Here is a 17,705-nt window from a genome sequence, read left to right as displayed (position 1 = left end):
GGCCGTTTCGAGGAATCGATGAAAGATGTCCCGTACCAATTGACAAACAAGTCGAAGTTCCGCGAGACGCTTCTGCAAACACGATTAAGAGGAGAGGAAAGAATAAGCCTAGTCATTATTGGTCTTTGAATACGATGCTTGATATTCTTTCCGCGTTCGAATGAATGAAAAAAAATGAAAAATTGGTTTTCATTTCATTTCCGTCTATCGTGATGGAATTAACTCGTCCTTCTCTGAGAAGAATTTCAAGGGGAAATTGGAAGAGAATCGGGAGGGAGGGAGGGAGGGAGGTAACACAGTGTTCCGCTTTTACACTCCGCAATCTACTTGATGATAGAACTTAATAAAACAAATCTCGCTACGTAAACAAGGAGGAAAGGAGAGCGTGGAGTCGGCGCGATTCAAACAACAGCTCGAGTTTTCCTTCTTCGTTCGGTGTTCTCTCCCGAAGCCAGCCAATGATGATGATGAGAGGATACCAAAACGTCTCGGGCTCGAATACCATTAGATAAGATCAATATTGCTCAAAACACGGTGGAAGTTTAACGCGCGCACATTACACGGCATTTATATCATGAATATTCCGCCCCGGGGCTTCTTCTTCCCTCTTTTCGTTCTCGCCCGGCTTCTTCTCGTCCCTTGCAACAACCGTCTCTCCAACAACCCCTTCTTGTTATCTCGCGTTTGACTTTGCGCGAGCACCGGGTGTCGCCAAAACAGAAACTCCTTTATCTCGTTGTTAAACGAGTACCGAGTTTAAATTAATCCGAACATTTTTCTTTTTTCTTCTTCTTTTTTTTTTTACGTGTTGCCAAAGGATAGAGATAAAGGTAGAAATTAATAAATTGATGAGCTTTATCATCAGAAAAAGAAAAGAAAAACATTTTAAGGATTTAGCTCGCAACCGACTTTGATCGAGCTCTCGATCTTCATTTTCGTATTGCAGGCTACTTCGCTGTTTGCAGCCCTGAAGCAGCAACAACAGCAACAGCAACCGCGCGACACTGTCCCCTCGTCGAGGGAGCGCGTCGAGAATCGAGATCGAGATCGATTGTCGGTCCGTAACCGTGAGAACAACCGGAACGAGATAGGTGGTGGCGTGACGGAGCAATCGCAGCCAGCGCAGCAACAACAACAGCAGCAGCAGCAGCAGCAACAGGAGCTCACGATCGAGTATCAGAGCAATGGAAAGCTCAGTCCCGCTGGGCACGCAGTGACAGCAGCACCCATGACCCAGCAAAAGCAGCCTATCATCACGCAGCAATCGCAACAGCCGAGCTCGGGGGCGCCTGGTCCCCAACCGAGTCCTCATCAGAGTCCGCAGGCCCCTCAGAGGGGTTCGCCGCCAAATCCTTCGCAGGGTCCCCCGCCGGGAGGGCCGCCAGGGGCACCACCTTCGCAAAATCCCTCGCAGATGATGATCAGCCCGGCTAGCGGCATCCACCAGATGCAACAACTGCTGCAACAACACATACTCAGCCCCACCCAACTGCAATCCTTCATGCAGCAACACTCGCTCTATTTACAACAGCAACAACAGCAACATCATCAGGTACGTGTTTTTTTTTTTGTAATTTGGGAATCAAATGTCTAATACGCGATGATTTCTTCCGAGGATGAAGTATTTTAAATAGATAAATACGTTTCTATGGTTTATTTATCAGAAGGTGAAAGAGATTGAGAATTTCATTTCGAAACTGGATCGGGAGGATTTGGATCACGGTGTTGTAGGTTATTGAATATTGAATGTACAATTTTACAATTAATCATATTTTATTGTATCGTATATACAAATATAATTACTATCATTGACGTGTCGAATCGATAATATTCTTTACAGGATTCCTCGTCGGAGCATGCGTCCAATCAGGAACGATTCGGCTACTTTTCGTCCCTTAAAGACGTAAGTATCTCTATTCTTTGAATCCTCGCTCTGTTGAAGAATACGAAGCGAAGGAATCTCGGGTTTCGTTGCTCAATTCTTTCCAGTTTATTGTGCCGCTTCTCCAAAGAGTACATTAGCGAAGTTTGTCCTTTTCATCGAGCAAGCATTGCATCTTGGCATAAGTTAAACATTTTTCAGATACTCCGGCGGGTAAACAGACCGCCTTTTATCACCCTCCCACGGCCATTGATAATTTTAATTATAAAAAGCGTCCGTTTGATGGGATTCACCTTCCTCTTTCTTCCCTCCTCCGTCCTTTGCAACACTTGTACAAACATTCGGACAATCTTTTTAAGGACAACAGCCGCCTGAAAGAATGTGTCTCGAGATATTCCTCCTCCGTCGCGTTCTCGCGTAAACGTCTCTCCTGAAACTATTTTCAGTTCCCAAACATTTTATAATTTTCATCACGTTCCCACGTCGAATTATCGAGATTTTTTTTTTTTCATTTTCTGCTCTTCAACTTTTCCATCGTCGAGGAATTCTAACGGTTCGAAAATTTTATCCACCGGGGCTGGGAATTTCGATGCTCAGCAAACAGTGTCGTTAATTTCCAATCTATCGTCGCGCGCGTCTCCCAAAAGAAATTATTCTCTCCTACAATTACACATATATATCCCGGTTATATCGTGAGGATATTACAAAATTTTTTAATATCATTGAAATATTAATATATATTCACGTGAATTTGTTCTTACACGTCTCCCGTAAACAGCACAAAGGACGTTTTAACGCAAATACATATTGCCGGTTTCGCATACAAGCTCGATAGCTTCGATGGAGGCATCAAATATTTATTTAGCGGCATGGTCTGACCGGTGTCCTTTACTCTACAAATTTAGACAGTCCACTCGAACAGATTATTGCGCGAGAGCTCGTGCGAAAGACCATCTTAATTATAGAGAATTTAACGTTCTTTGATCATTATCGTCGCGATTCCCGATTATCGTCACGATACGCGGCGCGAGTAGAAAAGAGAGGTGGAAAAGGAAATTCGATTTCGATAAGAAAAAAAAAAAGAAAAGAGAAGAAAGAAAGAAAGAAAGAAATCTCGTTCTGTCTCGTTAATCGCGCGATTCTCTCGTTCGTTCTATGATATTATAAGGGGCGTCTACTTCGGTGGGTTTGTTTTAAAATATCCTCCAGGCTTAGGGAAGAAGGGGGATGAACTTTGGAGGGGATGAGGTAAGCAATTAAGCATCGCCATCAGCCGTTGTGTCTCGTTGTTTGTCTTCTGGCTACCCATCAACTGCCCCCTGTTGTCTTCTTCTTGCCTCGCCCTGCGAATTATCCGCGTCTCAGATTTATTCAGCAGCGTCAAGATATGCAACTTTTCCATCCCCTCGGTCTTTTTCTTCTCTCCTTCTCCTTCTCGCGCAAATTTCGGGAACGAGAAATCTCTCAATTTCCCGAGAATTGTGTCGGAATTATCCCGCTTGCGAATCCCGATCCCGAGAGAATTTGGACGGGCAAATTCACGGCAATTTCGAAATCGAAATATTTGCAGCATCAACACCAGTTCGCCGAGCTGGGCAGGAAGAAGCTGGAGCAGGCGATACAGCAACTGCAGGAACAGTTGCAGTTGAACGTGATCCAGCAGACGCATCTGTTGCAAACGGCGGACAAGAAGAAGGCGTCCGCCCCGCTTCAACAATTGGCGCTTCAACAGCAACGTCTGATACAGCAACTGCAGATCACGCAGAGCCAATATCTTCTTCAACAGGGTCTGGGTCTTCAGGGTCACAATCCTTCTTCGGGTAAGTGCAGAAAGCGTATTCTCAAATCCGAATCTCTTCGTGTCCTCTGTGTTTTTAAATTATCTTTTTTTAAATATCGCGTTACAACAATTGGAGACAACAAATGGTTACAACGAGCGAAACAGCTACAACTTTCGAAAGTAAGTCGAGCCTGCCCCCCCTCCCCTCCGATTTAAACGATAATCCATCGAGCCAATCTCGACTCCTTCCCATCCCCCGTCGAATAATCCCCGCATTTTCTCATTTTCCACTTCACCCTGGGCGAAACTTTCCGCGTGGAAGTGTTTCGGTTGCGTCGGATCTCGTTCCACCGATGTTTTTCTTTCTGGCGCGCGTGCAGGAAGCGAAGAGGAAGGGTGGAATAACAGGGTCGGGGGTCGAACGAGAGAATGACAGAATCTCGTTCACTTGTGCTTCTCCACGTGCTTTCTTCACGCTCGAAAATATTGTTCACGAGCGTGGAGGGGCAACAAACTTGGCCGGAATACTCGACGAAAAGAAGATTGGAAAGAAGATTTTTATTATATTATTTGTAATAATTTATTGTTATCCGAGATCGTTAATCCGTGATATTTGTGCAATTTGGGACAGGTCTCCAACCTGGCGAAGGACTACCAATGTGGAAATCGGACACGTCGGATGGTCCGGAATCGCATCAGAACTCGAACGTTCCAAAATCCGTGGCTGGACTCAATGGTAAACAGAAATTCTCCTCTCCCCCCCCCCCCATATCTTGAGATGATCGAGAATCGAGATTTATTTCCTTCTTCACGCCCTCTCGCCTCCCTTTTCTCCCATTTTCTCGCGCTCCTTTGCACTCCTTTCGCAATTCTTTTCGGTTCTTTTTTTTCTTTTGCTTTTTTCTTACTTGGAAAATGGCGACGTTCGTTTCCGGACTATCGCAGGACTTCTCAATTCGACAGTGTCGAGTCGGCGGTCGGATATGAACGGAACCACTCCATTGGACGAGAAACCGCTGGACGTTTCCTCCAACGACAAGGTTCATCCCCTGTACGGTCATGGGGTCTGTAAGTGGCCGGGCTGTGAAGTTATTTGTGAAGACTATCAAGCATTCCTTAAGTGAGTCCATAAAATATTTAAACTTAACTTATTTATTATCGTTTTACGAGAAACCAGAGATCCCGAATCGAGATCAATCTTATTATTCATTCGATCGAAATAAAAAATATTTCGAATCATATTTTTCGAATCCATCGATCCCAGAAAAGTTTGAGATCTCTGGTATATATATATACATCAAAAAGTAAGTAAATCCCAACGCAGGGGCGGAACAAGAATCATCGTTGGAAGAACGCAAGAGAGAGAGAAAGAGAGAGAGAGAGAGGAGAAACAGGAAGAATAAAGTCGACAATTTCGCCCTCGTGGAGAATGAGTTAGACGAAGGCGACGCTCGCGGGGGTGGTTAGAGGAAGTGTAGAAAAATCGCTCGAGTCAGCGTATCTCATTGACATCCGCCACCTTTTCCATCGGTTTCAAAGCAGAGGTAGCATCCGCCTCCCTCCTCGGTCCCCCGGCAATCCCTAGTAATCACGCGGCTCGTCGCCGCCAACTCCCTCAAACAAGCCGTTACTTAAAAAAAGGACGAAGAGAAAGAGAGTGAGAGAGAGAGAGAGAGAGAGAGCGAAAGAGAGAAAAAAAGGAAAACGCTAATTACCTTTGTCTCATTAATATTCACGACATTCGACCGCATCGTTATGCCTCTCGGTCTAATCCCCTTCCCCCTGTCCCTCCACTCCCTCGCCCCCCACCTTTCCGTATTCTTGGTCTTAACCAATCTTGCTCTCGTCCCCCCTCCTTCCGCTTTCTTCACCCTCTTTCCGCCGCTCGCGATACACCGGCCTGCTGCGACGAAGAAGGATTACGGATATTCTTAAATACGGGAATCTCGTTGGGAGATCCCCTCCCTTCTCCACGATCACCTTGGAACTCGATTCATTTTTTCCCCCCCTGTTGGGGTAAGATTCACCACGGTGGTGTCTGAAGAGACAAACGTTTCTTTGTAACGCAACGCTGCTTTGATTATAGCCCTCCCGTAAACGATCCGACATTCTTCGCGACATAATTTGATTAGGCAGCCGCCGCAGCAAAGGATCTACTACGGATAGAGGATTGTTCCCCTCTTACCTTCCCCCTCGTAGCGATCTTTCGACCGCAGAATACACGTATATCTGGAACTGTAATTTATTATTAACTTTTTTTCTTTCAGACACTTGAACACGGAGCACACGCTGGACGACAGATCGACGGCGCAGGCTAGGGTCCAGATGCAAGTGGTCTCGCAACTGGAGATCCAGTTGCAGAAGGAACGGGACCGGTTAACCGCTATGATGCATCACCTGCACGTGGCGAAACAAATGGCTTCCCCCGAACCGCCAAAGTCGTCCGAGTCATCGGTAAGTTGGAAGTTGTTGTCGATTTACGTAAATTTAGATTTTCCTGCGTGAAATTTTTATCGTAATTTTTAAATCCGAAACCGTGCTCGAAGAAGGGATTCTCAGAGTTAGAATAGAATGTTTGTCAGGAACAACGCTCGATCGAAAGTTATCGAGCGAAAAAAAACAATATGTAAGCGTAAATTGCAACTTGTAAATTGTAAAATTGGCACAGTGATTTCGTACGAGCACGATAATGGATAGCAATAATCGTAAGGTGGTGGTCAAAGTTATGTTTGGTCTCGGTATCGATGGAACCGCTGTACCAAGGCTTGGAATCCGGAAAAACGTTTCCTAACGATCGTGTCGGGATGGTAAACTCTCGCGGTAGGATCGGGGGCCGTTCGGCGGTCGTAAAGCCAGATTTTCACGGCGCTCGGGGAATTTTACGAGCTCTCTTGCCGCGGCTAACAACAACGCCAGTTTTCAGTTTTAACGCGCCGCCGAGTAGACTCGCTAATTTATACATAAAGTTTGCATTAATAATTCATCGGGTCCTCGTTGATTTTATATCGCCTTAATTAAAACCTCTAACAAGTCCGACAGTCGGAGAATACCAATATCGCATTAGCCCTCTCCACGCGGCTGCGTCGTCCTCTCTGCCCGACTTAATTATTTTAACGCGAAAGAGAGGAGCCCCGCCCTTCATTCATCGTGCTCACGGATCATCTCTGATATCGAAACTGTACCAAACTCGAGTATTTTCTATCGACATATTCGAATTGTTCCTTCCTTCTTGCTTATTATCCATCTTTTTTATAATACAAAGGGGTTAATTTTCCACGTACTTTTTCTTTTTTTTCATTCGAGTGCACAAGTTTTCAAAGTATCGAATCTTTATCAAAGTATTGATTACAACATACGCGAGATAGAGAAACAATAAACACGAGGAATAAATAGCAACTCGGCTGTTATTTGAGGTTTCGCTCGAAGAAGGGGGAAAAAAAAAAAGGAAAGAAAAAGGTCGACGATCTTCGAAACCGTGTAAATAATGGCCGCAGGCATTCTTCTCTCTCCGTGTGCACATCGTGGCGCTTCCTTTTTCAGACGGGCTCGAGTATACCAAAGTTAAATCTCTCCACCGCTCTGATGAGCCAGCCACCACCGAATTTCGGTGTCTCTCAAGTGTCTCCCGTCTCGATGTCCGCTTTGGTGTCAGCGGTCAGGTCACCAGCAGGTGGACAATTGCCACCTTCGGCCGGAGCACCTATGCCACCCATTCCTAACATGTCCAACATGTCAGGGATGCCTCCGTTGCCGAATATGCCTGGTAGCATGCCCACCATGCCTACCATGCCCAGCATGGCGGGGCCCATCAGACGACGTATCAGTGATAAATCCGCGCTTTCCTTGGCAGGAGGTAAGACTTTCTCCTTTCTCCTTTAATCTCACTCTTACTTTACCGTTCTGATTACTGTCTAAACTGTTATATCTAATTAAGTAATTTTCATTCATTGGATCAGGCATTAATCGGTTGCGATTTTATTTGCGAGAAATCGTGTTTGACATTGTTGAACTTGTGCGTTTCTTCCGTTTTACCTGCGAAATCAGGAAAATGGTTAGGATAAACGGAAGTAGTAGTAATAGTAGTAGTAATAATAATAGTAATTTTCTAATGTAACAATTGTTGATAATTATTGTTTCTTTTGTGACAACCATTTTCCAAAGAAAAAAAAAGTATAAGTAAGTTTTTTTTATCATATACGAGATACGAAGATATAATATCGTCCCGAGAAAGGTGAAACGAAAGACATGTGAATTTAGAAATTGAATACTATTCGTAGGACTGTATGACGAGGGCACTGTAAGGCGCAGAGTAGCCGTCGATAGATCTGGAATAGATATTAACGAAGGTAACGATTTAACAAAAATTCAGTCGGGGGTACGCACGATCTGTGAAATGCTGTTATTAATTTAACACGTATGATAATTTAACATGTACATAATTTCACTGTTAAGCGATAGTGAATTTATGCCTTAGACGATGCAAAAAAAAAAAAAAAAGAAGAAGAAAAAAGAATAATTTAAAAAGCATTTCCCGGCTCGTTCTCGTCGAATAAATCCCGACAAAAAGAAAATCCTGTAGCAAATGCTCTTTACGGTCCTCTCTTGATTCTCGTGCCTTTTTCTCCTATCGTAAAACTATTCTACCACACGCACAGATTCATTCACGGTAGCAACAATGTCACGTGAGCTACAGTGTTCGACACCTTGTTGGCAACGTAGGATAAATTTAATAGGTATATAGAGAGCGAAAGGTGCTAAGAACGATACAAAGTTGAAATAAGCGAAAAATAAGAACGAAATTAAAGAGAAAGTAAAAAGAAAAAAAGTTAGTAAAAAAAAAAAAAGAAAAAAAAAATTCTCAGCGTACACCAGTTCGAACCTTTTTCTTACCGATGCTTCTGTTGTTTCCTTATTTCTTGTGCTGCCCGCCCTCCCCACCGTGTAGGGCTGCCCTACATGCTGGAGCGTGCTGGCCTTGACGTCCAACAAGGTACTGTCAACCTTCTTTCCACGCTCCTTTGGTGGCTTTAAGGATTTTCTTAAAGGGTGCACCCTTTTGCATGCTGGACAATTTTATCTCTCTTTCACCCCTTTCATCCCTTCTTCTTTCTTTAGAATAGAGAATCGGATACTTCGGATACTTCATCCCCCCCTCCAATTTTCTATAAAGAGGGATGAACAAGAAGTATTCGTTTCTATGCGTTGTGAAACATCTAATCGCTTTTCGCTTATTCTTTGATCTAGTTTTAAGAATGTCGTATATAGTTTTTTTTCTACTCCGGTTATATGTTTCATTTGGCATGTGATCACGAAATGTAACGATTCCTTTTAATCCCGTACAAACGACATCACGATTAATTTATTATTTCATTAATAGACTGCGGATCTTTGTAAAGTTAAAACGATTATTCGATTATTACACGTATAAAAAAATACGATAAATTTAAACGCTTTAAATTCGTTCACAGAATAGGGAAAACCGAAAACCATTGAAATCACTTTTTGATTTATTCCGATATCTCGATAGATTGCCGAGATATAAGAAGCATTTTCGTAGCGCAGAAATTATGAATGGATGATGGTGACCTACATTTTTTCCTGGAAACGCGTGCTTGTACGTTCTTCTAAGAATTGTACGCTACGTTTTTCCAGAAATCCGCTTGCCTAGAATTTGGGATAGGTCAGTGTGATGCTAGTAAACAATAAGGACGAATTGCAATAAACGAAATAAAATTTATCTTTCTTTTTACGCGACGATATCTCGGGAACCGGAAGTCGTATCGTGATAAATAAAAAAGCGTTTCGAAGAGCAAGATTTCGCCCTTCTGATTTGTTTTTCGTTCGTTGATCGAAAGTAACTATCTTCGGAGTTATAACGGTTCAAAGTTTTTCTAATTTCAAATATCGTTTTAATCCAATTTTTGGATCGAAATAAATTAAATCGTTTTTGTTTTTGCTCGATTGGATCAAATAGATTTCTCATAATTTTTGAATACTTTTAATCGAACATTCTGTACTTGTATCAATTAGATGCGTTTGCAAAAAAATCCGCAGTCTATTCATATCATTAGTTTTATATCACGAATTTAGCGCTAAAAAATTAAAAAAAAAAACTCGTGTAAATAATCGCGGCTCGATATTTTGATATGAAAATCAAAAATACGGACACATTTAGCATTTTTAATGGCTTTTCTAAAACTTTCGCTTCCCGGGAATTAATTATTCCCGAAGCTTTTTTAAATCATTAGCACATTGCTTGTTAGTTGTACATCCGACAACCCATCCTGAAAAAGAGATGATGTCGATGATCTTTCATCCTCGACCGCGTAAGAGAGTATCATCGCGTAACTCTCAATTATCTCTCTCTCTCTCTCTTTTTTTTCATACTTCCCATTATTTTTGAGAAACGAAACAAGCGAAGATTCTTAAAATTTCAGAAATTCAACGAAATAGGGAATTTTACAAGAACGCCGACGTCAGACCGCCGTTTACATATGCATCATTAATTAGACAGGTGAGTGAACCATTCGATACGACGGTATATTTTCAGATCATAATTCAGATCTCGAACAAATTGAGCGATCCCTTTTAATTGGTTTAATTTTCGAAGGAACCCTCGAAACCGGTGAGAATAATATTAAATGCCCCTACAATTTCTTGAACACTTAATCAAATCGCGCGCATTTTCTCCTCTTCTTTTTGTTTGATAGTCGATCATCGAGTCGCCGGATAAACAGTTGACCTTGAACGAGATCTACAACTGGTTCCAGAACACATTCTGCTACTTCCGGCGCAACGCAGCAACGTGGAAGGTATATCTCTTGACTATAGTAAAAGAAAGGAAAAAAAAAAAAAAAAAAAGAAAAGAAAAAAAGAACTTATAATATCACAGGACATAAAAAGATACAAATAGAAAAAAAAAAGAAAAAAAAGAAGAAAGAAGGTACGACAATCGTGTCAAATTTGTCAAGTTTGTTTTTAAGAACAAATTGAGAAGATATTATTTTCGAATACGAATATATAACAGCAATCGTTCAATTCTGTTCTCTCGAAAACGAGTGTTTCATTTCTCGATTTAAATATCGAACGTTCAATCTCGTCTTGAAACGAATGATTTCGCGATATCATATTTAAAGTGAGCCGCGCGTAGAATCTTAAATATCTTCTCGGATTCGATAGCAAATATATTGGTCGCGCTCTACCATGCATCTAGGAAATCTAAAATAATTTTCTCCTTTAAATGGATGAACTCAGCGTGGCTCGAGTTATGCAACGTTTGATTGCAAGTCACAAAGATGAAATGACTGGTTGTGCAATTTGCATTTACGAGCAGATTAAGCTGAATGCGTTTTAACTAGAAAGGATGAGCTTTCAAGAATCTCAGATAATCTTACGTATTAATTTGAATTAACAGGCTAAGTGATGTGCCGAGCAGACGAGCTGGTAACGATAATTGTGTTGCTTTCCCGATTTAAAGGGGGAGATTCGGTAACATATGAATATTACGCCCGTATTGCGATTCATTTGTCATCTATCACGATGATTTCTATCACATTCTATCCCATCCAGCAGTATTTTCAGTAAGCTTTCGCGATTAAAACTTTCGTTTCGAAGGAGATCTCCATCGAATCATTACCACCGCGAATCTCAGATCCGCGATCTCTCCGCAAAATTTGATTTTTTTGATTGAAATCATGTCACGATAGATCTCAGTTAAATCGTAATACGATCATATACGATCCGCTTGTTGGCAAGAGTGCGCGCGCGCGTGTGTTTTCTGCGTGTGTGCGAGTGTGCGTGGAAGTAATCGACGTTTGCCATGACGCTTCGCCTCGCATGGTTATGTGTATCTGAAAAATTTTCAAAAAATGCAAGCACAGGTTCAACACAGGGCACCATCCTACAGGGGAGCAGGACCAGATTCAACCAGGCCAAGGACCTCTCATCACGTCTTCTTCCACTTGGATGGAGGTCGTGACCATCGACGTCGCGACCTTCTTCTCGTACAATCTTCCTAAATTTCTTTTATCTTTTTTTTTCTCTCTCTCTCTCTTTCTCTCTCTCTCCATTATTTTTTATTTTTTCTTTTTCTTTTTTTTTTCTTTATTTTTTTTTTTTTTAACTTCTTTTGGAATTTTGTACGGCCCTGCGGCATGTATGATTGTTGTCGTTGCCCCTAGACTTAGATGACTAGCTGTGCATTAACGATAAAGGAATGCCACATTATACCGTGTATCTTTCGATTAATCGTTTTGGTTCGTTATTGTCCTATTACGGCCTTGTCATTGCGCGACCATAGCCGGGTATCCTTTGCTGCTCACACACGATGTTACTACTAATTCACTCTTCAATCACGTCAATCAGTTTCTCGGTTTTGCTTTTCTGTTTTGTTCGACCGGTTCGAATTAGAGATTGCAAAATCAGGCTGCCACTTTAAATTCTCTCTCCATTTTATCCGCCACTCTGTTTTCATCGACGCGTTATTCAAGTCTGTAAATTTTTACGACGGGAGTTACGTTAAAGTGATAGCCTGAAGTCTAAAGACTCCTTCACAAGAGACACGATACAGCTTGTCTAAAGATCGGAAAAAAAAAAAAAAGAATCCATAAAGATAACAGAGAAAGATTCACAATATCCTGTGAAATAAATACCACCTTTTTACCCTCACGATGTTTCTTCGGGACGGGCAGAATATATCTCATCCATCCTCGTTTCATCTCAGCGTGTATCGGTTTTTATCATCATCATCATCATCGCCGTCATGGTTGTCGTCGTCGTCGTCGTCGTTATCGTCATCGTCGTCGTCGTCGTCGTCGCCGTCGTCGTCGTCGTCGTCGCCGTCGTCGTCGTCGTCGTCGTCGTCGTCGTCGTCGTCGTCGTCGTCGTCGTCGTCGTCGTCGTCGTCGTCGTCGTCGTCGCCGTCGTCGTCGTCGTCGTCGTCGTCGTCGTCGTCGTCGTCGTCGTCGTCGTCGTCGTCGTCGTCGTCGTCGTCGTTTCCGTCGTCTTTGTCATCGTCATCCGACTCCGGGGATGATGAAATGCCGCCAATATTTAAAAAAAAAAAAAAGAAAAAAGAAAAGAAAAGAAAAAAAAATACACGCCATCGAATCGTGTTTCCCGATCGACAGCCGGCCTCGCGATTGAGTTGGCTTCGTTCGTTTTTTGCGTTGCTTATTTAGTCTGTGTATTATTTTGTATAGAACGCAGTGCGACACAACCTGTCTCTCCACAAATGTTTCATGCGAGTCGAAAACGTGAAAGGCGCCGTATGGACGGTGGACGAAGTGGAGTTTTACAAGAGACGTCCTCAACGCGCTTGCAGCACGACCGGGTACGTTGCCCCCCGTCCCACCGAAAAAAAAAAAAAAAAATTTTACAGCCGCGTTTTTTATACTCTTTATCTCGTCTCTATATATAATAGATCTATTCCTCTCTCTATATACATATTTATATTTACGACATATATTATATATATATATCTTATTTCTTTCTCTATCTCTTTCTATCGATATATCATTATAGAATGTAATTTCCCTTTTGAAACCCTTTACCCCCCCTCAAAATGGATTTACCAACAACCGGTTCAGACCATAACCCGAAATAATCGGCCTCGGTCGCATCCCGTCTTGTATTACTTCTCTTTTACTTCCATTCTCCTAAAGATAATTCCCTTCTTTGTTTTTTTTAATATATAATATTATATTTATATTTCTATATATATATATATATTTCTTCTCTTTCTATCTGTGTCTTTTTTATATATTTATATAGATATTTATATAGATATATTTATACATACTCTCACTTAATCGCTTTTACTCTCTAATTACATACTCGTACCGCTAACCCAATTCTCCCCGCCCTTCATGTTTATACTGCCAAATTTTTTACTATCTTTTTTAACTTTTATATATATATTAATATACGTCTTTTTTACATTTATATATATATATACATTATTTATATATTTATATTTATATATATATATCTTTAATAGTGTTTAATATTCTATTTTTATATGTATACATATTTATATATAGCTTTTTTTACATACATATATATATACATATATATATATATATACATATATATAGTCAAGTATTTTAGCTATTTATATATATATATATATATATATATTTAATAAGATTTTTTTTCTCGTGTGTACGCGCGCGTTACGCGTGCATACGCAAGCCTCATATGTATGTATACGCACATACACGCACGCTCTTCTGTGCATTTAATTACGAGTTATTTTTCTAGATATCGTGCCCTATTCCTATTTTCTTTTTTTTTTTTTTTTTTTTTTTTTTAATACATATATATATATATATCCGTATGCATCTAGATCTTTTATGTACCTTCTTTATACGTGCGCATATTCATATACGTATAGATTTGTGTGCGTGTGTGTATATATATAAAATCATTTCTTTTTTTTTCTCTCTCTCATACACCTGTGTACGCCATGATAATCTGTATTATCTGTAACTCGCTTGCGTCATTTGTCCGTACGTCTGTCTATGCTAACATCGAGCTTCCCGAGTTACAATCGATAAAATTTTACCTTGGAAGACGAGGATCAAGATATTATCCATTTTTCATTTCCGATAATTTAAAAACTTTACTTTGCCACAATTCATAAATCAAAAATCAATATTTTCATATACAGATAAAAACGAGATATCGTTCCTCTAGGATTGTATATCGGGAAATTAGCTTTGTATTGTGTTTGGTCCCGTGTGCGTGTGATTTTTTTCTTATTATACTTGCCCGTCTCTCGTGTGCGATGGTAGCCATCAATATGATGCGTGAACGTGCGTGAATGAGCGTTCGAAGATCATGAGAATCGACGATATAAGATGGAGATGGAGGAGGAGGAGGAGAAGGAGGAGGAGGTGGAAAGGAGCAGGCGGGAATGATCGTGTGAATGTGGCCGACCTCTTTTTTTGCTCTTGTGTGAAAGGAAACTGTAGAAAATCGTGGTGTGTGCTTTTTAACAAGCATGTGGGCTTTGCAGCGACTAACCGATCGAGAATTGGCAGGGCCAAGTCTCTCTATGGCCCGAGTCTAGTCTCGAATACCCGGAAGCCGGATGCGGAATACGCCAGTGCAGAGTGAGAATCGCAGAATTGCACTTGGTCAGGTAGTGAGAGGATCTCGTCTTACTACGTATTACACGTTTACGTTTTGTCTATTTCTTTTTTTTTTCTCTATATCTCTCTCTCTCTCTCTCTCTTTCTCTCTCCCTTCTTTGCGAATCTGTGCTGTCTTTGTTTATATTCTCTGGAACACCGGGATTCGATCGAGTCGAGGGCTCGCTCGATCATCGAATTCTTCTGGGTAGGAGAGGACGACGAGGCTAATATATATATACAAAGCCTTGGTTGACAGCTTGGTGTCTCGTCTCACGATTTCTGGTGAACGGGATACGTTGCAATAATGTGCATGATATCGAGAGTCGCGATCGTTTTACACTCGAGAAACGGTCGTGCCACTCGAGCGCCAACGTTTAGATGCTTTAAGAAACCGTGCGCAGAAAGGAGAAGAGCATAGAGCTCGGCAGAAAAAGTTAGAAAAAAAAAAAAAAAAAAAAAAAAAGGAAAAAAGAAAAGAAAGAAGACAAAAAAAAGGAAAGTCGAAACGAACGTCCGAAAAAAAAAATAGAAGCTAGAAAAGGGAAGGAAACGTAACCAAAAAAAAAAAAAAAAAAAAAAAAAAAACCAAACGAAATAAGTTTCAACAACAACAAGCAGAAACAAACCTTTATCTTTTTTACTCTCTTTTTCTCTATTTCTTGGTGGTCTTGTCTGTGTATACAGAACGCGATCCGCACCAATCTATCATTGCACAAGTGTTTTGTGCGCTATGAGGACGACTTCGGGTCATTCTGGATGGTGGACGACGCCGAGTTCGTAAAGCGGCGGCATCTGTCCCGCGGCCGCCCCAGGAAATATGACCCAACCCCATCACCCACTCCACCCCACCTCTCCGCACAGTAAGCACTACCACTTTTTAGAATTCTGCTGGCTGGCTGGCGCGACGTTCTGACCTTACCGCGGTATTCTCTTGTAACGCGGCGACCGGGACGTTTTCGCTTGGTCGTTGCCTAAATAAACGAACCACTAAACGCCCCTCTCGAACCTGCTGCCTTTGTCGTTCAGATCGCGAGTCGAATCGCCTTCCTACTTTTTCTACAATCACCGTGCGAAAATATATAATTATTATTCTATTAACTTGTGCGTTAAAACTTGACGGACTCGTGGAAGAGATACTCGATGAAATCAAAGAGAGCGCGAACGTGAGTTATTACGTCGTGCGTGAAACCATTAACACTTACTCGTTGATTATATATAAAGCGCATCGTTTAGAATTCTTCTCTGATGGAATTTCGAGTTACGATTAACGAGGAAATGACTTCCAAGGCAGCAGGGAATGGCTCTAAGCAGTTTATCCAATCCCCCAGGAAACGAATTCCGCATCATGCCTGCCTCGAATACCTCTTAGAATCCGTCTCCTTCATAAACCGGATAAGTAGTACCTGTTCAACCTTCCTTGATCTTCATCAGAGGTGCGCGATATATCATAGAAGAATGTACGTTTTTCTATAGCAACGTAATTTCTTGGTTAATTTAGCCTGGATGAAAAAGAGAAGGGAATGTCGGTAGAATCCGATGTAAGCGTAAGGGAACAGGGAATTTCGTCCAATTAAAATTTGCAGCTCCAGCTTGTTAACGGTTAAATCTGCGCACCTCTGCTTGTGACGTCCAAAACAGCCCTCATATAGTACATCCCCGTATACGTCTCACTAGTACCGTAGCCCGAGGCTCTAGCACACCCGAGAGAGCTTAAATCCTGGACGATCCTGCAGGAGCCCAGCCACAGGACGATTGGTCCGTGCTGCAGGATCTCTGATGTGTTTAGTGGTTGCTCGCATGGATAATCAAGGATCCTAATATTCGTTCCCATAAGAATTAAAAAAAAAAAAAAAAAAAAAAAGAACAAAGAAAAAAAATGTGAGAAAAAATACTGAAAAAAAAAAAAAAAATTCCCCGTAAGACTATCCTTACCACTGAAAAAAGAAAACACTGCGCTTATAATTGTATGGTGCTTATGTAGTGGCGTTTGCAGTGTCTTGGGAGAATGTGGAAGTGTTTGCGTGGACAAACGTTTCGTTACCCTTCATTTTCGGATTTTTCTTCTCTGTTTTGCTGTACAAGCTGGTTTTTTTTTAATGCGGCATCGCTACAATTTCCTTTTTCCTCTTTTTTTTTTATTCTTCTTCTTCTTCTGTTTCGTTCGATCGCAACAATCAGATGCGTTGTGAACGAAGCGTTTGTCGCGTCGTTTTCTTTTCTTTCTTTTTCATTTTCAGTTTCAGTTTCGCTATTTTGAAAGAAGCAGAGGCATTAACAGAAAGAGCAAATAAGTTGACGATATTTCGTAAAAGGAAGGTGAAGTTTTTGCGCAATTTTCTTTATTTTCTTTCTTTTTCTTTTTTTCTTTTTTTTTTTTTTTTTTTTTTCTTTTAGTTAGCGTTTAACGAGAGAAGGCGTTGTTGAAGTATGTGTATAATTTATTTTTTACTGCCCCTTCCCCCTCTCTCTTTCTCTCTGTTACAGCGTTGAACGTTTTCTATATATATTTCTGTTCGCCTTTTAGTACGCTTTTTCAACGTGAGAATGGTTTTCGGTGTGACTGATAATGTGTGTCAGGGCTACTCGCGCATGTGTAAATTGTGTAAATTAAGCGTCACAAACTGCAAAATAAAATATCTCGGATGATACGGAATTCTCCATTCATCGCTACGACCATTCTCTTCTAACTCAAGGTACTTCACCGTTAACGTACTAACTTTGCAACTTCCGGTAATTTTTCTCTACTTTTTTAATAATCATCTTTTTAAACGTTTTTTAAAATTTTTCTCTATTTCTCTCTTTTTATATACTATTCTCTCACACCCTTTCATTTTTCTCTCTTCTACTATCTGTCTCTATCTTTTTCTCTCTCTCTTTTTCTCTCTCTTTCTCTTGTCTATCTCTTTCT

At 41.1% G+C, this 17,705-nt stretch overlaps 1 protein-coding gene across 30 annotated transcripts in view; it reads left to right on the top strand.

The window, feature by feature from the left end:
* The window catches only part of Foxp (FoxP protein), a 234,575-nt gene that overhangs the window by 209,093 nt on the left and 7,777 nt on the right, over positions 1-17,705 (top strand). For 14 of the 30 annotated variants that reach the window (XM_026444549.1, XM_026444530.1, XM_026444529.1 and 11 more), the window contains 11 exons: positions 947-1,552; positions 1,841-1,903; positions 3,453-3,702; positions 4,294-4,398; positions 4,608-4,782; positions 5,930-6,116; positions 7,203-7,515; positions 7,940-8,008; positions 10,100-10,176; positions 10,373-10,474; positions 15,482-15,657. In XM_026444549.1, the coding sequence (XP_026300334.1) occupies positions 947-1,552; positions 1,841-1,903; positions 3,453-3,702; positions 4,294-4,398; positions 4,608-4,782; positions 5,930-6,116; positions 7,203-7,515; positions 7,940-8,008; positions 10,100-10,176; positions 10,373-10,474; positions 15,482-15,657 (2,123 nt within the window). 30 annotated transcript variants of the gene reach the window in all.

The sequence above is a fragment of the Apis mellifera genome, linkage group LG13, assembly GCF_003254395.2.
Source record: "Apis mellifera strain DH4 linkage group LG13, Amel_HAv3.1, whole genome shotgun sequence".
Classification (NCBI taxonomy): Eukaryota; Metazoa; Arthropoda; class Insecta; order Hymenoptera; family Apidae; genus Apis; species Apis mellifera.
Note: the sequence above shows the minus strand (reverse complement) of the source record. Positions and strands in the feature narration are given on the sequence as shown.